We start from the raw sequence: 21,499 nt of genomic DNA, 5'->3' as shown, positions 1-21,499 counted from the left end.
TTAAGCGGTCGCGCGTAATAATGTAGTGCGCATGAACACGTAAGTAGAGCGTATGAAATGACCTTTAATTTACGTTTAGAATTGTATAAGTAGAAAGTAAAAAACATATATAATGTTTAACTTTAAACAAATATATTTGTGTGGATTGTATTTAGGGTCATGTGGAAATAGTGACCAGTCATCGAGAATTAGCAACAGTTGCAAAGAAAGACTATATTTTATGTAATGATAAGTTCTGCTATATGCTCATTTTTGCCCGCGTGTAAAGACAAGCAGACTATACTCTTATACGAATAAAGCTATGGCGCAACAACAGTATATATATATATATATATATATATAGGTCTATACTTTGAAGACTTGAACAGAGTTTATGCGGAGGGAGACTAACCCTTATTACACGGAATTCCGGTATACGCTACTAACGGCGCAGAGTGTATGCGGAGGTAGACTTAGAAGTATTACACGGAATTCCGGTATACGGTACTAACAGGTTCCATCACGTAACGTTAAATTTCGGCAATTTGATTTTTTTCGGAGTTTGTAAATCAGTCCGGAATAATACCAGAAATTGCTGAACATTGGTGTAAAATTTCGGCGTTCCATACTAGCAACAGTCAACAACGTTTTAATTTCAGAAGATCAATAGAGTATACATAGCCGAATGAAATGCGTTTACCGAGCTAGTGAAAGCTATATCCCTTGGCGACGATTAGTGCATCGAACATAAAACGATCTGATATCGTGTATTTTATCGGAATCTCTGATGTACTGCTTGTAATTGGTAGTATTTCGTTTGCCAATGACAAGTAACGCTAACTAGAGTCGTGCCTGATGAATGAAAATAATTTGTTCTATTTCAGAATTTAAAAGAAGTCACGGAATTTGCGAATGAATCAACAAAATTTAATTATTTTCATCTCCTGCAGTCGACAAATTACGAATTCGTTTCAAAATAGGAAATAATTTCTTTAGATTCAACTACGCAACAGTTGTTACAACATAGTATTGTTACAGCTAAAAAAATATTGAAAAACAAAAACACTAATTTGATGTTTTTTTTTGACAGTTTATATAGGCCTAATATAGAGTACAACACATTAGATAGGCACAAGTACAATCATCACATATATCTACTCAACAACCAATAATACAGTAGAACTGTGGGACACCCTTATTCAGATGTCAGTCTTTTATGGGGACAATCCCCCTCAAAACGAACGAGATGTTTTAACACAAAGGTCAACCTCTATTCAAGGGGCAACCAAATTAATAGGACACTTTGTTTGGTCTTAATAGTGGTTCAATTGCAAAATCAATAAATTAAAAATAAAACCACAAAGTCTACACTAGTCATCATCACTATGAAAGATAGATAATATCACTATCACCGTCACTATCTCCTCTATCATCGTCGTCATTATCATAATCACTATCATCATCCTCATATTCTTCATCATCATCGTCATAATCACTATCATCATAATCACTATCATCATCGCCATCAATCATTATCATCATCGTCATTATCATAATCACTATCACTATCATCACCCTCATATCATCCCTCCTCCTCATCATCATTCACCTGAGCGAATAGCTTTTAATCGATCTTAGGGTCATTGAACCATTGTACAATATTGTATAATTAACCTGCTTCAACCCGTTGGGTATGCAATGCTCATTGCTTCATATAATGTACATAGGTACACGTTGATAGGGGTATGGCAATTAACAGCTACACTGGGACAACACTGAACCTTAAAATTATCATATAAATTGCCAATGGGAACAGATTGCTTGTGAAACACAACATCTACCATTAAGTTTGGTTCACACTATGACGTAAGCGCACCAATCACGACGCGATAGATAAACGAACTGCCGCGTGTGATTGGTCAACTCACTTGCGTTGGGCTCACGTTAGTGAGTTGCGTCCAAGTGGGTGGAAAGCTTAAAGCTTGGTTTCCACTAGCACGCAACGCAAGGCAATGACAAGCGACGGTTCAAATAATCCATCAATATATTGTATATATTTGTTATGAGCAAAAAAATGGTTGATTGTAATTATTTATCGTCTGATGGAGTCTGGTAGGCCTATAACATGAAAGAAGCGCCGGGTTCATTAAGAATATCTGCAGGTGTAGGACATAATATATTACACAAACACGACACAATCTGTTTAGTGGTATGCGCGTTAAAAGCAGACGACTTAGCCGAGAAGCATGTATAAGCTGAACGGAGAAAATAAACCTACATTGAAAAGAAAAATAGACGAAGCTTCGTAGCAATAACCGCGCTGACAGGTAATTGAAAAAAAGATTTGCACACTTTACATGCTGCTGCAGTGTAATAATGGTAAGAGAGAATAAACGAGAAATATCTAGAGAATGTAGAAACATACGAACCAAGTTTATTACAGATGCTTTCCTGCAATACAGCGATAAAATGCATTAATGTGTTTATACTACGCGTTAGAATTATGTTGACAGTGCCATAGAAACAGCCTGCCATGGTTTGACCGTTCATGTTAGATACTGCTGTGGAATGAATTCACACATACTGTAACATACCGTACGTCAACGTATACAATGTGGGGAGGGGGATGCACGCATAAAATTAATGAATTAAGTAATTAATTGCGTCCTGACCTACCGCGACAATGCGCGCCAGCGTACAACCATCGACGTTGTGTTGCGTTAAAATAAACGGATTCAACGATTTTACAGGAAAAGGGGGTACAAATAAACGCTAAAAATCGTCAACTTTAAAGATACGATCGTTAAAACTGACCATTCTAATACTTTACATATTACGTCATCATAAAAAAAAAACGTAATCGCTGATGACAATTCTTGAAATCAAGCAACGCGGCGAAGTTTAAAGTAATACAAATATAGAATCTATGTTTATTCCGTATGACCATTTACACACAACACGGAGCAGACGGGCGGTTTCTGCTCAGGAAAGACACAGATTCTACATGGGACAAGCTACGTGGTTTTCCGCTTATCGTTACCGCTCGCCTGTGTAAATTGGCCTTTACAAACTAATAGTACTGTTAACGAGTGCATCTCTGAAAGTGCGCACGTTGAATTTACAGCGTCCGGAACTACGATAAATAAAAACGATTTGAGTTCGTGCTTAAACGAAGACAATCTACATATTCCCGAAATCATCTCATGTGCGGATGAATCTAATTGTAAATGAGGCGGATTAGATGGAGAGAAATTTACATGGAAATTTGAGCATTCTGCATTTCGTATTTTCGACTGACAAGTTTAACTTCTTGGCATTTCAAGTAATTCTTATGACACAAGAATCGATTAGTAGCTCGATCCTTGAAGCGCTTTGAATAATAGTATTTAGGTCTAGGTAAATTCAAGTCATCTACATCGGTAACCTGAACAGCGGAGAGACATAATAGATGGAAATGATAATAGCGTTGTATTGTATGTACAGTTTATCAGCTCTACTTGTAGCCGCCGCTCTAGTTCAATGGCAAACGTGCATTTTTACATTAAATACTACCTTTATTAAGTTCTTCTCAAATTACTTTGAAGCTTAATGCGCTTCCTTCTATATACTCATTAATAATTGTTCCAATTAAGCGTGGATTTGCTCTTTTTTAAATAATAATCACAGTAATGTGGGAAAGAGAAAATGTGGATCTAATTGTATGTAGCGAGTAAAGATTGGTTCTCACTAGCGACGCAACGTAACGCAATCTACGCAACATAAGCAAATGCCCTTCTAATAATTGTGTTTATGCATGCAGCACTATTGCATCACTATTGCGTCGTCGGTTCCCACTTGTGATTACGCAATACAGCACTCTGCGTCGATACGTCGCTGCGTCACGTTCTAGTGGAAACAACGTAACGTAACGGGGACAGGAAATTTAAAACAGGCTTTAGTATCCAAGTATATCTGGATGATATTGCTGCTCTAACAATGTGTCTCGCTTTATGTAATATAGTCTAGTAAAATACACGGTAAATTACACCGGTGCCGTATGCCAACAGTATTTTAATCGTCATACGGTAGAGACTAGGCCTAAATATTGTCAATACATTCAGGATATGTGTGACGGTAATAGGCTATAATAACATTGTTTTATATCTAGGCCTATTCCACCAGCGTTTCTTGCCAATATTATATTGTGAAAGAACAATACGCGTTGATGTTAGATTGGGCCCGTTTCTAAACAATAACGAAATGTAATTAAATCCGTTATCGGTATCGGTAAAACTGAGAACGTTTCTTCCTATCTGTAAACATTACTTTTGACCTATAATATCCACAGCATGTAACTAAAAATGTGAACTGAATCACGATCAATATTTTAGTGTTTTGTGTACATTATATACAAAACAGGAATGAGTATAGTATCGTATAATTACGCCGTTTAATTGACATACACGAGTGAAATTATATCATTGATAATTACACATCGAATCGTTAAGATTATGTCTTACAAATTACATGATCACATTATGAAAATCTATACATCAGAAGGTGAGAGAATTAAGTGAGTACGCGATACTTGACCCCGTGACCTCCTTTCAATGAATGAAGCAACACCAACATGGCTTAAAGTTTCAAGAAATCATTCGGTTTCTGAAACAAATTAATGAATCACGCTCGTAACGAGAGAATAGTTGAAGTCGAGGCCAATGAATCCGTTTCTCGCGTTCATACACAACAGAGGGGGCTATTTATATAATTCTGCTCGCAAAATAATTATTGATAATTTTTTATTTAAAATTCATAATTGTGTCGTATACAATAAAAAAAAACTCACGGTACAGTGGTTTCGTACAATAAATAACATCGTGACAGTGTATTATGAACTTTATTTGAAAATGAAAAAATTAATAAACTATAGAGGGCGTATGTTCGTCACACTCTTTTCGGCACTGGTTCCCGGCGGCGTTCGTTGAAATAATTGAATATGGTGCTCAGCTGTTTCTGTTACGCTAAGATACAATCGTACTAAACCCGAGATTAATAAACCGAATTACAAATTTTAATTAATAATTAAAATTTAATATTTGTAATGTTAAGCTGCAGTGATCTTACTCGTTATTAATATTTAAAGAACGTAGGCACACGTCACATAATGTACCTTGTATATTTAAGCTGTTAAAACAAAAATAAATCGACTTACAATGAGAAATCATGTGGTTCATTCGAATCAATTAATCATTCGAACTAGCTGAGAGATAGAAAAACAGATTTCACATATCGAATACAACATCTCTACCGCCCTCTCTCTAAACAGTCAAACTATACAGTGAAAGAAAATTGGCTGCTGTTGCGTAATATGACGCAATGGTAATCGAATACCAAATGCAAATGAATGTGTTAGTACAACAATGCGAGAACAAAAATGTAATATAGTACGGATAAAAAAAAAACAAAATACAGGTAAACTGGTCTAAAAAGTGCGCCCTCGATATCAAAGAGCGATTAAGTACTGCTGATTTATTGATGAACATTCTGAGATGTTCGTGTGCTATGAAAAGCATGTGGAGATTTATGAGAGGTCTTGAACAGGACTTAAATCAAATGATAATCACTTGACCAATACCGAGAGATAAGTAAGGCGTTGAAAAGGCTAATAAGCACCAAGTGTCATTCATATTATAACAAAGTACTATCTCGTCTAACTCTTAGCATTTAAGAAGTTAGTTAGAGGAACTGAGGCCTACGTTCTTGTTAGAGGAGAAACATATACGTTCTTCTTTCACTATGTATACCGAAAACAGATTTGAAAATGTTCAAGAAGATATTTTAGAACATGAATATGTACGCATTTTAATGATAATTATGTACGTGATTACAATCGTACTTGGATTAGTTGGAAATGGGGTTGCTTTAAAGAATGTTCGCCGAATATCACCAACATCTTCGCGTGGAGCTGCCACCTCAACGAACACGCTGTTATGTTCGTTATTCGTCGTCAATTTACTTGTGTTACTGATTGTAGTGCCAGTGAAGATGTTGACTGGACTGCCCAAGGCAAGCACTTCGTCTGTTATACTTTCAGGAGAACTATGCGGTTTCTTCGGCTATATTTCGTCAGTCACCGGTGTAATTTTACTCTGGATACATTGCCTATTGGGTGCTGAACGATGTTTAGCGGTGCTAAAGCCCATAGTATACAGCCGATTCTGCACAGCGAACTCTGCCTTCCGATTGGTCACCGGAGGTTCAGTCGTCTTTCTGATTACGTCATTGTGTATACCGTTTCGTACACGTAACACGCTCGTTCTTAATATTACGTCTATAGTTTTGCCAAATACAACGTACACGCGTGTAATATGTGACTATACTCGAGATGATGGTGGTGGATACGAATCGCACGTAGTCGCATATTCAATATGTATTTTAGTATTTTTGATCATTCCCATAGTCGGGACCATCGTCTCGTATACCGTCGCAGTCGTTCATCTAAAAGTACTGATGCGACAAAAGAAGACGACGACGAAAAAGATTGACGGACATGATGACTTTAATCTTCGTCGAAAATTTATCATAACCATGTTGATAGTGCTTGCGACGTACGTATTCTGTTGGTCGCCGTTAATTGCGTTCGAGTCGTACCGTATCAGCGGCAAAGACGCGTTCTTTGATAGCTGTGCGTTCGTCAACGTGTGTATTTGGTGGCATGTGTACTTCATCTGCGCTGCGGCGCCGTATATATTCTGCGGGTCTTCTCCAGCTTTCCGTCGAAGTGTACGGAAATTGATTTGTAAACGGTGCTTGGGGATATACCCAGGCGCTACACTATCGGCGGATGTTATAGTCGGTAGTTCGAACGCCGTTTAAGTCTTTATAAGCCTAGCCCCGATTAGCCCCGCCTAGCCCTATATTCGGTCATCGCTGTACTGTATAGTAATTCCATATGTATGCACAGCTTGTTTAATCGTAAATTATATCATTATCAGTTAACATGTGATGTTTACAAGATATTTTTTGTTTATTAAATGACCTCACTTTTTAATTTATATTTGAACTCATGGATTTGATTTGTACGACTCTCTACCGATTGCTTGAAATGACCGCTTGGCGCGTCATATTTATCCGAGATTAGTTTGCGTTGGTGTTTTTATGTACGAATCAAATGAACTTGGTATATCGTGTCATTAATTGATAGTCAAAATCGAAAATGTGAACAGCAGCCGAGTAGATGCGAGTTTGAAGTGTAAGCAAACGAACCTGATATATCGCTACTCGTGTCATGGACTGGCCATTTACGCACATATTTATGGTTGTTTTTGTTATATACAAGTCGACCGCAGAGCTTTCGCTGTTCAAAGCGATAAACACACTATAAAAGTGAGTTAATGTTTTCGATTCGTTCTAGGCCTGTTTAAGGAATTATTATATCGGGCGTACAGCGTAATTATACGCGTATAAAAGATGATACAACGAAAACTATGGATATGAATTCTAGGATTGTGCAAAGTAACGGGTTGCGTTACACCTTATGTTCGATCTTCGTGTTTCTAATGATATTTGGACTTATCACCAACGGATTACTATCCGCCGATATATGTCGTCGCCGCCGTAAATCATCCACCATGTTATTAATCATCAATATCGTAGTTTGTAGCATAATGATGTTGTTAGCGGACGCACCATTACGACTAACGACTCTTTTGTACGCACCCAGTACCGACGGCGAGAGTCGCGTTCTGAACATTATGTGCCGTTTTAGCGGGTACTTCACAACCGTTGTAGGTGCTACGGCGTTGTTGACACACGTTCTCGTTTGTGTGGAACGTTACGTCGCTATATGTCATCCGTTAAAGTTTTCGCAGTTGTGTACGATGAGAAATTGCAAAATGTCTATTTTTGTGTCTTGGTGTATAACTTTAGCGTCAATGATACCAATGCCTATGTTTTACACAAGTCTTGTTAACTTAGACGTCCAGGAGCCAAACATCACTTCAACAGCACACAACATATGTACAGTTGGAATAATCACAGCCAACAAAAGAAGCTTAGCATATTATATCTATATTACAGGCGCCTTTCTAATCATCCCATGTTTTCTCTATATAACATTATACACCAAAGTGTTCTACCGTCTTCATAGACCGTTTTCGCCGTCCACAGACAACGAAAGACTTCTACAACGGCGTCGTTGTTCCAGGACGTTGGTCGTCGCGCTTTTGATTCACATAGTTGGATGGTCACCGTATTTCTTATTTGATATGTACCGCGTGTCGAGTGGTATGACGTTTGAAGAAAGTGCGCAATTTTTTCTGGGAACGGTTTGCGCAATATATGTGAACTGTATATTGACGCCGTGTGTTTTTATGAGAAGTCCACGTAACATTTATTTCAATGGCAGGCTGTCGTCGAACAACCAAAATCAAATCATGATGTAACAATAAGTGCTTCTAAATTAAACATGTTTTTACTTTATTTAAAATTTGTTGTAATTTTCTTCCTAATTTGCATTTTATTTTCTATTAATAATTATTAAATAAACCATGATTTTAAAAAATTAAATTATTTAAAAATAACTGGAGTTACGAGCTTCATTGGTATACAGAAAATATATCATTGTTTTTGTAGAAAATATCTGTACTCTTATTTTTATTTTTTTGTTTGTTAAAATGCTCTTTTAGTTGTTCCTTGTCTTTTTGTTATTCTAAACAGCTGTAGACGTTGCTATAATTGTTCTAGTGTCTGGAGTGGCTAAGACTAGGCATCACTTGTAAAACCAAGATAAATGTACTAAATAAATAAATGAATACTAATAATATATTGAGACGTTCTGTTGTAATTTTATCAAATCAAGAAAAAGCGAATTAAAACAAAAAAGAAGAAACTCAACCAAAGGAAAATACACCTGCTAAATACTGCATCAAAAAAAAAAATTGTATTTGTAGGATTTTAAACTAAACTTGCAGAATTTGTTCCAATCAAGGCTGAGCTGATAACATGTCCACCATGAGTTTTGCTACAAATATATACACACTGTAGTTTGTATGGATTGGCCTGTACTATAAACTGTAGGCTCTAGGCTCTTATGCCTTTTAGATCACAACAGTCATACAAAATCCATGTTAAGTAGCAGATCCTAGAAATGAATTGCACTAATACCTCCACACACTTAATCCACCAAATATTTCGTCAAAATTTAAGTAAAATGTTAAGCTCTGACTACGCTATCAAACTAGTTTGACAAAAAGGTGTCATTTGCCCAAACATGGTAGTGATATGACGTCATTGTGTCCATATATGGGCACATCACATTGTTGTTGTTTTAATTTGATAAAAATAAAAGCAATAACTACCATCAACAAGCGCATGAAGACAGTTCAAGTCGATACTCCCATTGGTTGCCCCAGAATCCAGTACACTGGTATCCTCCTGCCCCTTTCCTCGAAAACTCTGGTCCTGTTATGACAAAATCAGGTACCATGTTGGAAAACTATAAGAAAAAACACAGTAATTAGTAATAAAAAACATAGTAATAGGCATAGGACTCGGTTTATATTGTATTATGTTGTAAATGTTAAGCTCTGTCTACACTATCAAATTTTATGTGACAAAAAAATGTGATGTGCCCATATATGGACATGATATCACTACCATATGTGGCCACATCACTCCTTATTTTAAACTAGTTTGATAGTGTAGTAGTAGTAGTGACAGAGCTTTAATAACTAAAATATTGAAATTAGACTTTGAACACATAACTGCCATGTAATGACTGTGGCGACAGAAGCATATTATACAATGTTTTATGACATTGAGTGATGTTTTAAGCTTCATCTACACTATCAAAAAGGTGTGACGTGCCTAAATATGGTAGTGATGTGCCTAAATATGGTAGTGGTATGACATCATCTTGGCCATATATGGGCACATCACATTTTTTTTTGTCACATAAAGTTTGATAGTGTAGACAGAGGTTAAGAGGGTACATATTAAATATCATCCTACTTACTGGTGATCTAGTCATTGGTGGAATGGTTGGGGTAGCTAAATTAACTACGTCTCTTAAACCAGTCAGAGAGTTGCCCATAAGGACTAGTGCTAATCCCTGCTTGCCATGTGGGGCTAGTGCTAGTAGACCTGTCCTTGATGACGTAAATGTACACTCCCCTAATTTTAAACCTGAAAAGATCAAATATTTCAAACCATGGAGGAAAAAATATTGTTCTAACTAAACAGACGGCCGATATCAATAAATGGTAGTAGTGATGTAATAAAGAGGTTTATGTAATGTTTTATGATTATAGATAAAGAAATGTAGATTGACACTAAGTAATAATTGCACTCTTAAAGGGTCACAGAAATACATGTTCTGGACAATAAAACATGTTGTTACAAGACAATATGCTTTAAGCGCTAGTGAGTAGTGAGTAGTAACTATTTATTGTTTTATTATAGGAATATGAACACTTTGTGAAAACTCTCTCTGAAAATATTGTGTTGAGAGCAAAAACATCACATTCTTAGGCAAGATACAACATCTCATGTGTTTCACATGTAACGGCTGTATCATGGATGTTAACTATTAACCTACAGTGCCCTTCCATGATACAGCAACACATGGGATGCCTATGATACCAATCAAACAAGCTCAATTTGCAGCTTAAATTATCTATGCTAATGTTGGCAGAACAAAATGAGAGTTAATTACTTGAGGAAATAAATGTACCATTGTCTTTATCGTACGTAATTGGAAGTTTCTCTAGATATTTTGAAGTGTGTATATTTTCATCAACACCACCAATAACAATAAGATTATTGTCTTCAGCCTGTTGTTCTGTTAAAGTGGAATCTTCTATAATTGGTGCAATAGTGTCAGACGTGAGAAAGAAGAGGTTGGCTATGTAGACAGCGAGTTTAAGCAATTGTGGTGCTGACTCTTTGTTTTGTGTTCCTGTAAAAAATGTCTAAAAGGGATAAATCTAAATACGGTGTATAAGCACTTCAAATATTTAATCTTAGAAAAAAACACAGTTCAATAAAAAAGGAAATGCAATAAAAACTAAATAATATAATAATTAGACGACATTATTAGGAAGATTTTGATTTACGATGACCGACGACCAAAATACATGTTAGTTCAATGTGCGCATGCGGAAATATTGGGATGTTTGTTCTTTCTCTTCACCTCTACACAGGTTTGATGTTTGACCTGACCTACGGTGTCGTCGCAAATCAAAACTCCCTACTAAAATAGAGTTTTATACCTTTACCTATTACTATTAAAAAACTATGTTCTGCTACTCTTCGTGCCGGTCCGTAATTTGCTGGTCCTCGCTCTTTATCACTTCCCATTATATTGCCATCATCACATTGTTCCCACAATCCTGAAAATTAAACACAGATTTCTGTATACTGGAAATTAAAGCTTAGGTAGTAGACTTGTACTAAGAATAGAATCACGCACTTAAACCTTGATTTGGAGGAGGGCACCAAACTACTATGCCACATTTTAAAAATATAGTTTAGAAATTAAACTTAGCAAATTAAAAAAAATAACTGGCAAAGACTGAAAAATGCATTTTTTAAAGTGGTTTTGTTAAGAGTCAACTGTATTGTATTTATAAAATGTGCCTATAAATGTAATGCTATTGGTTTAACTAATCCAATCTTATTTTATCACCTAAACTGCCAATATTTAATAGAGTGATTTACTATACAATAAAATTCACATTTTTTTTGTCTTGAGAAAAGGTACTGTTACTCCACAAGTATTGTAATTTAAATATTAATAAATCGTTTACATTGAAGTTGGATATGTGATCTTAACCAATATTGCAACACTTAATGCATTCTCTATTTATATTTATTGTTGCAATCTATGTTTTTCACGGATACTGCAATCATGTGTAAATGAATGATCTACTAGAATGTTAATTCACAGAAGATTCTTGTCTGCCTATATTTTAAGTAATAAATCAATTGAATATAATTGTGCAATCATTTGAATGTTAATTAATTACTACCCAATCAATCGATTAAATATCTTGTCTAAAAATTGACAAAATAATAGTTTCCATAAGCTCTGTCTACACTATCAAACTAGTTTTTAAAAAAAGTGTGATGTGCCCAAATAAGATAGTAATATGCTTAAATATGGTAGTGATATGACATCATCATGTCTATATATGGGCACATCACATTGTTCTGTCACAAAGTTTGATAGCGTTGTTTAATTAATTAATTATAGTACAGGTATTACTAACCTGATTTTCTACACAAACTGACTGGAGTTTTTTCAATAGTGACGGGAAGACCGTTAATCACTAACTGCAAACCTGGCCAGGTGATACCAACATGTGGTACATCTGAAATACTAAGTTTATTTACGTTGGTAGTTTCTATAGTAATTCCATCAGTTAAAAAACTCATCTGAGAAAAGTAAAGTGTATAACTATTGAGCTTTTGAAAAACTTAAAAACACTTAAAAATGAAACACAATAACATGTTGTTATACGAACCATGATTTTAACATGGGCATTTGTTTTGATTTATCTCCAGTTGAGAATTCAATATACAGTAAAGACTATTATTAGTGATTTGTTTATTTAGGAAAATTGCCAAGGATAACCATAAGCTAATTCATTCACTATCCTTCTTCAAGATGGCAATCCTGTTCACAAGACAAACATATACGGTTTCGATCCAAGTCGGCCCTAAACCGTCTCGGCCAAAGTCAAGTCGGCCCCAAGTCAAGTCGGCCTCAAGTCAACTCGGCCTCAAGTCAACTCGGCCTCAAGTCAACTCGGCCTCACGTCAACTCGGCCAAAAAATAATCGGTCAACTCGGCCCCGTTAAAGTATGGAACGCAAAAAGTGCAAATGAAGGGGATTGATAAAATAATATTTCTTCACAATTTTTTAACTATGAATAATTCTGACTTTTAATGAACATTATTATTTAGACAATAATATATGTAGCAAAAAAAATAGGAATGATTTCACCAACTTTCCTTTATTTACGTTTAATAAAATTTTGTAGCTGAGCCTCCCTGCGCGTTTGCCAGCTTTTTCGATATCTACAACTGCTACGTGTTTTCGCTGACCGGGGGATTCCCCTTTTTAAAAAACGCAAATCATGCACAAAAACGATGTACGATCATTTTTTCTACGGCCAAATGGTGGAACGTAGGCCTCCGTCTTCGATTTCCTAAAATACGGTACCTGCACATGTTTTTTGTAACACGCGGGTACTTCTATTCATATCGGCAATGAGTTCATTTTTTTATATGATATTATATTTTTTATTTCTTCATTTTTTTAAAAACGTGGATAGTAAGAATCGTAATAATATTAAGCACTTTTTGCGTTCCATACTTTATTGTGGCCGAGTTGACCGATTAGTTTTTGGCCGAGTTGACGTGAGGCCGAGTTGACTTGAGGCCGAGTTGACTTGAGGCCGAGTTGACTTGGGGCCGACATGACGTGGGGCCGACTTGACTTTGGCCGAGACGGTTTGGGGCCGACTTGACCTGCACCCACATATACACAACATGCTTTCCATAAACAAAGTCTTTGGGAATGGAGTAGTTGTAATTTGTCATTAGAAAAAATCCTGACATGAGAGGACATGAACCCAGGACTCTTGGATTGGTAGCCAAGCATTATAACCATCAAAACACAACTCCATTGTTCAGTTTATATAAACAATATCATTATCAAAATAATACGCCTACCTTTACTTTACTGGTCCTATATGGAACAATTTGTTGAATAATTCTTAAACCTTTTAGACTTTCTCCAAGAGCTGGATTTATCACTGTTAAAGTATAAGACTTTCCATCAATCTCTTTGTTAGAATATCTACCCTTTGTCATAATAGAACAGTCCTGATCAACAGAGTCACATGATTGGTCAAAAGTTGAAGTAATTGATGAATATTCATTCATAAAGGTTCTTAACTGGGGATCATTGACAGCACCACCATCATTGGTAGTCCTATGTAAACAAAATTAAAATAATAAGAAAAAGAAAAATTAAACGTCATAAAAGAAATAACTAGGTATCCATTTTTCTGAGATAAATTTCTATTGACTTACCATGTATCCCACCACCAATGCCCTTTTCCAGGAATCTCTTTGTATGTTACGTTTACATTCTCTTCTTTTAAACGTCTATACATTCTTCTGTAAAACATTAGAACACACAATAATATATACAATGCCAGAAAATAGAATATTTGTCTTAAGCTCTGTCTACGCTATCAAACTAGTTTGACAAAAAAAGTGTGATAGTGATATGTCCAAATATAGTAGTGATATGACATCATCATGTTCATGGGCACATCACATTTTTTTTTCACATACAGTTTGATAGTGTAGACAGAGCTTTAAACCATACAATGCAATTTTTCATATTGTATATTTATTGGAAGTTTACAAGCAGCACATTCAGATACAGATAAACTTAATTTCATCCTTCATAGGAAATTTACATTCATTTCATTTATTAGTAAACCATTGTGTATGTATCCTTAAATCTGAGGGTTAAACTTGTACAAGAGCAGAAATAAGTTACAATACCTCAGAAAAAATGGATGAACAGTTCTGTCATTTGCACCAATCCTACTAAGAACTGGTATACCCTGTAAACAAATGATACATATACATTATTGATATGTTCAATTATAAGTATTGATATTAATAGTTTTAAATTTGTTTGTGTGAAAGTAACTAACATTTATTTTTACCTGTAAATTTGAAACATGTCTATCAACTTCATTTTCAGCGATACAAGCCTGTGGAATAGAGAATGTAAAAATAAAACAATAAAAATAAGAGATAAATAAAAGAATATAAATAATTTTAGTTTAACTTTATACAATGTTTACTATTACCTCAAGAATAGATTTGGTAGCTGGGTCAACGTCACTTGCACTGATATCATGTCTAAAAAATGAAAGGAAGATTAGAATGTACTAGGGCATATTATAAACATAAGCCTTATAATACTACAAAGTATCCCAGGATAGCAGAGCTGCCTACGCTGACCTAGTAGAGTGAGCTACACTATTACTAGGCCTACAAAGTCCCACAGGATAACAGTGCTGCCTACTAGGCCTAGCAGTATCAATGTTAACAGATTAACACTTTACCTAAAGAAAACATTACTATCTCCATACTCTTCCTTCTTATTCCACGCAGCCAACGGTACTACGGCAAGAGCTCGATCTGGGTAGTGAGTCGCTAGATGCCACGCTCCATGACCTCCCATTGAATGACCTGCGAAGATTACACGGTTTTCATCCACTGTGTTCCTCATCCACGATGATTTCTTAGTTAACTGTCATAAAAAATACGCATAAATATGATTGGATTTGGAAAAAAAAGTTTCTTTCTGTTCAGCTAAACAGAATAAAGTTGATTAAATGATTCTAGTAACAATTGTAGTTTGACATTACCTGTTGTAGCTTAGATAGTGCAGTGATTGCAGTAAACATACCTGGCCCTTCCCAGTTGTGTGCACCATGCCTAAGAATAAAAGAAATAATACCTAAAAATATTTAGCCCATAAAGGAGCTGGGCTGTAAATTATCAATTAAAGATTTGGGCACGACGGATGGGGGAAAATGTAAAATGTTAGATATACTGATACAAATTCAGGCCTAGAAAGTTTCTGTTTTTGAATCAACTTGAAACTTCTGGTGGTAAGATTACAAACCTTGTAGGGGCCAAAACCCAAGCAGAGTCTAGTCCAAATATCCAATCACCTTTCTCCATTCGTTTATAGCCATCTGCTTGGTTCTGGGCCGGCACACCTAAAAACATAAAAGAAAATTTAACCAATATCTGTGCGCATTCATATAAGCTGAGTATATACCTTTTAGTTCATTACTGCGATAGTATTTGGACGATTCAACATTTATTCTTTGTCTAGTGTTCTGAAAACTTGCTAAGGACGAAGAGGGTAATGGAGATTAAAGTATCAATAACCATTTTGGTTTGGGCAGGTATATAAAGTAATCATACCTGTTCCATGGAGTGTTAGGACAACAGGACAGACACCTTGAGGGCAGTCTTTGGTTGGACTAATTGATGCTGCATGCTGTACCTATAAAGAAAACATCCTGGTCAAAACATAGTTCTTTTCCTTTCTTTAAACAAAATTGATATTCCTCTATGGCATAATGTAAATATGTAAAAGATGTCACTTACCGATCCATCGTGATCTAAGAATGTGAAGATGAACGATTGTTGCAAGTGTCGACACCTCAAGTTGATAGTCACATGTTCACTAATGCCTTCTACTGATGTAACTGTTAACTTGAAGCTGTTATAGAAGAAAAAAAAACCACATTATTTTATGAGAAAGTGGACTGTTCTATAGCTAGTTCAGACAAGGTAATTGCAGAAAATTCTGACATTAGAGTTATATTTTGTAGTACTGTACTGTTTAATGTTCTTTGCAGCTACAGCGGAGAAGAGGGGGTTACCTACAGGGGTTTTTATAGGAGATGCAGATGGCATAAATAATTATTTAACAGACAACTCTCACAATTCCGGACACTTTCAGTCCTCAAGAAAAGTCTGGTATCGGGAGTGTTTCTGGTTTCCAGAGAGTCTAGTATTAGGAGAGTTGACTGCCATCTGAAAATCTTAAATATCAAACTTATACATCACCTGATTTCTTTACATTCTCGTTTTTGATCAGACCCTAGATCCACTTCTTTAAATTTTAATTTAACTGGCATAGTCTGTCCAGGTGCTATATTTACAGGTGGTTCTTGCACTAATTCAATTGGAACACCTGTATACTGCTCACTTATAGATATTCTATACGAAAATAAGATGTTATGCAAATTAGCTACCTTCACTTTATGAATGATATATTCAAGAAGGCCAATAGAGTTCAATTATAAAAATCAAAATGAAATAAGATTGGTTTACTTGATTTTCTTAAGCCATTTTCTTGTTTGTAAATTTGTAACTGGAATCGCTAACATATCTCCAAGAACATGACCGTCAACTAAATCTGGTAGCATAGTTGGTTTATGAACGGTGAACTTCTGTGCTCCTTATTTAAAACAATTATAAATAATCTGTTAAATCTTTCTGTTAACAACAATCCAGCAATTTCAAATATTGATGAACTGACAGTTATATTAATATTAATATAACATATTTGTAGGCTTACCTGCTAATTTGAGTCGGCATTGAAATGTTATGGGGCCTTTAGACCTCAAAGGTATGTACAGTGAGTGCACTCCAAGAGTAAGCTGTATACCAAACCTAAAAATAAAATTTAAAAAAACAACATTGAAACATTATGAGTACAGACAATGTAATAAATAAATTGTACTTAAATAACAAGTCAAATTGGTGGTTAAGAGGCGCCATTTACCGTACCTAAAGAGCCAACAATATCGGCAAGGGTTGTGGTGGTGGAACAAGTCTTCCCAGATAAGGACTACAAACCGTAGGTCCAGTGTACACAATTATAACCCATGTGCACTTTAAAGAACCCAGTACATTATTCGAGACAAGTAAGGGGTTACCCAAGTGGTTCACAAAATAGCCCCTGTATCAGGGAGATTACCACCTATCTGATAGGACAGTGATTCATTTACAATTGGTAATCATTGGCCACATTGCCTAAAGACATAAAATAAAATATGTATCATTATTTTTATTTAACTTTTTATAACGCACCAATATTCAGATCTTCTATAGACGTCTCCAGTAATGATGACATCATCAACAAGAAGATGGGAAACTCCTGAAAATGATGAACAAAATGTAATTAATAAAAACAATAATTCTATTCTACATTATTTAAAATAATTCAAGTCACACATACAAAGCAATTCATTACATCATGAATAAAATAAAATTAGTTTAACTTAGTAGTCTGCAGGTGTCTTTATAAAAAATATGTATTAAGTTATTGACAGGTGGATCCGTGGTTTAAGCTGGCATTTATGTGGTAATAAAAATGGTTAATTTCAAATATTGATTTGTTGTCAGTCTGCTATAATATTATATTAACTTGAAATCTTCTATAATGTATTGTGCATTAATAACAATAATAATGTTATAAAAAGTATGAAAAATAAAATGAAAACTATAAGTCAAAATATTAGATACAAACCATGGCATTGGATGAGAACATCTTCATCTTTGTTGTTGACAGAAAATTCGCCAACTGCCCATCCCTTTAAAAAATTTAAATAACACAATTTTTGTCATTTTCTGTCTTTAAAATATACTCTTTTTGGAGTAACTGTATTTTGAATCAGTGCTGTATTTCTTATCACATGACAATGTTTGTCCAGTATAATAGGCAAAATCTGTAATACACCATCTCATGTGTATCACATGTGATGCCTGTATCATGGACATGGTTATTTATTCTAGTGTATAAAATACATAGGCTTTACAGGTGTTTTACATATGATGCTGTATCCTGGATTCTGCTTATGATACTGGATACCTTTATATATATTTACCTGCCATTCTGTAATTGCTAATGACCCCATGGATGATATTAACTCATTCCAATTTACATCTGGTGAAATCTGAACAGGATCTGACTCTGCCTGTATAAACATAAACAAGTTGCTCTTATTTTCCCTTTCCTACCTTTCATTAAATTGTGGATTTTCAATCTTATTTTATATTTTGAAATCTTACCCTTTGATCAAACTTTTTCCATTTGATCTCACCACCAGAAGTGAGTTCGGAGTAAAATCGCACTTTCTTATTAAATCTTTTTCTAGATACATTATGAATTCCTCCAAAATATTCAACAGGATCTCCATCAACTTCAGCTTTACCAATTATGAAAGGTCCTACGTAGAAATAAAAACTTATTCAATGCGTGATCTCAAGTTGGAACAGCCTTGTGCCTTCACCAAGTGTAGTATTCTTCATGAAAAAGCAGAGAGTCCTACATCATGACTGGCTAATCTAGACTACCCATAAAACCAATATACAATAATAATGGTTGCCCAGACTTCTTACCTATGAAGTGCCAAGTGTGCACAAATTCACTAATTTTACCAGACAATTTGGTTGCCTGTTTGAAGCATGTTGTGGCCTTTGATTTCTCCTCATTTAGATTATATAGTGTTCCTAATTCAGACCTAAATAAAGAATAATTAATTAATAAATTACCAGAGGTAACATACAGTGTAAACAACAGAAAAGTTAGTGCTATTGAACACCACTCATACTTAAGCTCTGTCTACACTATCAAACTAGTTTGAAAAAAAAGTGTGATGTGCCCAAATATGGTACCGATATTCCCAAATACGGTAGTGATATGACATCATCATGTCCATATATGGGCACATCACATTTGTTTGTCACATAGACAGAGCTTTACTTATTAGAAAATGAATTGTAGCGTGTTCACATACCATAGCCAACCGTTGTCATGATCATTGTCTAGAGACTTGACAGCACATATGATAGCTTTTTGAGTCTGTAAAAAAATGTTGAAGAATTAAATAATTTAGATTTTTACAGCAGAAAATTTATAAATGTTAAATACATGGATCAGTACAGACAGAATGAACTGGTGACCATGTCTCCTCAGACTGCTGGAAAACAATTTTTGCTACAATCCAAAAATCTGAATTTCTCAAAATAAATTTTGGAACAGTGTGAATGCATTTCTCAACTTTAAACTACAACTACAGTGTGAACACAATGGCAGCTATGAAATATGTACACACCTTTCCAGTTATTCTGAGTTTTGAAATTACTTGTTGTTGAACTGATTGACACTCATCTAAATTTAATTTCTTAGTTTCTTTTTCAAGAAGTTGAAGAGATGCTTTCTGTGGAAAAGTAACAATTTATAAAATAATAATGACCATATGATTTATTGTTACTGCGCTAAACTGAATCATTTTTTTTAATGGAGATGTTGGAGATATTTATTAATTTCGGCTTATAAAATGGGAGGTATGGATTTATTTATATTATTACATAGATTATTAAATTGTAATTTTGGATATTCTACTTTCTAGCATTTCCTTACAGCATAAAATAATACCGTCAAAGTAGCATAATCTATTAATAACATTAATATCTAAAGCCATGCAATTCACACGCTGCTAGGCCAAATGATCTCCTCACCAGCTGCACTATTATTTTAATGGGATGAAATCGATTATTCTGGTGATCATCACTAACCCTTTTGATCCACATAGGCTAGCCTATTCTAAACAACCTGAAGATTCACCTGTATTTGGTTCTTTTTCTTTGCATGAATTACGATTACTGCTAATACTAAAGTAAGCAATATAATTAAATATATTCTAAGTTTCATTCTTTTCAAGTATTTGACAATTTCTCGCCTTTTCCACATAAATTTTGCAAAAAATAATACACGAACTACACACATAGTATGCTGTAACCAATAGAGCGTGAAGCCGGTTGTTTTGTTTTTCTAGCGGCTCCGTTTTACAGTCACAGAATGTTCTATTTTTGGTACAGGTAATACCATTAGAAAAAATTATAATTTCACATTTTATTTACATATTTAGTAATAGAACAATAACTTAACAAACAAAAATAAGTTTTGTGTATTCTTTATCATAAAAAAATGTGTTTATTTTTATTAAAAAGTATAAAAAAATGAATTCTTTAAAGATATGATTACTCCAAAATGAATTATTCTCGTACGATCTGCTCTCAAAACAGATCCAATGTAAAGGGCTTAGAACTCTCCTTTTTGATCACACCTTCAACACAGAAGGCCTTACCTTTTTACCTTGCAAAAAGCAAGGATTAGGCTTAGGTAGCTAATTTATTTGTTGCATATGCTTTAATTATAACAATATAATATACAGTTTGCATTATAAAAAAATTGCATTGATTTAATAAATCTAGGCCTAGACGGTAAGATAACACCAATCGTCGCATGTGTGGCACGGGGCTATGATGTGCGATGACAGTGCTCAGGTGTTAGGTAGATTAGGCCTAGGGTAGTGGTATGGTAAGTAAGGTGGTGGGTGTGGCAGGAGATATAAGTGCAACACTATCTATTCACTTTTTTGTTTTTTTAAATATCAATCAGATATGGCTGCATATGATTTAGTATTTGAAGATATTCTAGAACCACGAAGACATTCGTCCGATTTACGATTTGCAACAAGGTCACGAGAAAATGTACCAGAATACAAATACCTAGCGGAGCAAACAAGGCCGCAGGTCATCGGAGATGTCTTGCAATCACAAAGAATTAGGCACACAATAGAAGAGGTATTGTGTATATACTGTAAAACCAAAGGCAAAAATGATTTCATCAGAGCTCATGTATATATTATATATCTTTATTAACAGATAATTTAATTAAAGAAACATACCATGGCATATTTTACCTTTTTGCAGTTGTCAAAGGGACAGGATGTTACGAAAGAAGACTTGTCAAAGGAGGCGTCCAACATCCTACAAGAGATGGCGCATAACTTCCAGATGTCTAACATCCGTGTACTCGGTTATTTATTCCCAAAAATCTACAGAAATTTGTAT

The 21,499-nt window shown here is 35.0% G+C and overlaps 1 protein-coding gene across 1 annotated transcript; it reads right to left on the bottom strand.

Moving 5' to 3' along the window:
* Window positions 1-7,162: 7,162 nt before the first annotated feature.
* LOC140060900 (uncharacterized) lies at window positions 7,163-21,497 on the bottom strand. The gene is made up of 26 exons (XM_072107270.1): window positions 21,349-21,497; window positions 19,696-19,800; window positions 19,378-19,442; window positions 18,980-19,101; window positions 18,650-18,807; window positions 18,466-18,555; window positions 18,108-18,171; window positions 17,669-17,735; window positions 17,154-17,248; window positions 16,907-17,033; window positions 16,640-16,792; window positions 16,175-16,289; window positions 15,989-16,070; window positions 15,681-15,777; window positions 15,421-15,490; window positions 15,115-15,302; window positions 14,857-14,908; window positions 14,710-14,757; window positions 14,543-14,604; window positions 14,060-14,146; window positions 13,697-13,958; window positions 12,228-12,393; window positions 11,235-11,348; window positions 10,691-10,915; window positions 9,974-10,143; window positions 7,163-9,454 (listed from the first exon to the last, which is right to left on the bottom strand). Exons 1-26 carry the CDS (start codon window positions 21,451-21,453, stop codon window positions 9,320-9,322), a joined length of 3,024 nt encoding a protein of 1,007 aa, XP_071963371.1. The 5' UTR covers window positions 21,454-21,497; the 3' UTR covers window positions 7,163-9,319.
* Window positions 21,498-21,499: the final 2 nt, after the last annotated feature.

This window comes from Antedon mediterranea, chromosome 10 (assembly GCF_964355755.1).
Source record: "Antedon mediterranea chromosome 10, ecAntMedi1.1, whole genome shotgun sequence".
Classification (NCBI taxonomy): domain Eukaryota; kingdom Metazoa; phylum Echinodermata; class Crinoidea; order Comatulida; family Antedonidae; genus Antedon; species Antedon mediterranea.
This window is presented reverse-complemented; position numbering and strand designations above follow the sequence as displayed.

Excerpts from the sequence above, each read along its gene's own strand:
- LOC140060900 (XM_072107270.1), bottom strand. The coding sequence starts at position 21,453 with ATGTTAGACATCTGGAAGTTATGCGCCATCTCTTGTAGGATGTTGGAC. Across the intron at positions 17,034-17,153 it reads ATGCCGACTCAAATTAGCAG|GAGCACAGAAGTTCACCGTT; the intron begins GTAAGCCTACAA and ends GTTTTAAATAAG. Across the intron at positions 14,605-14,709 it reads GACATGTTTCAAATTTACAG|GGTATACCAGTTCTTAGTAG; the intron begins GTAAAAATAAAT and ends ATTTGTTTACAG.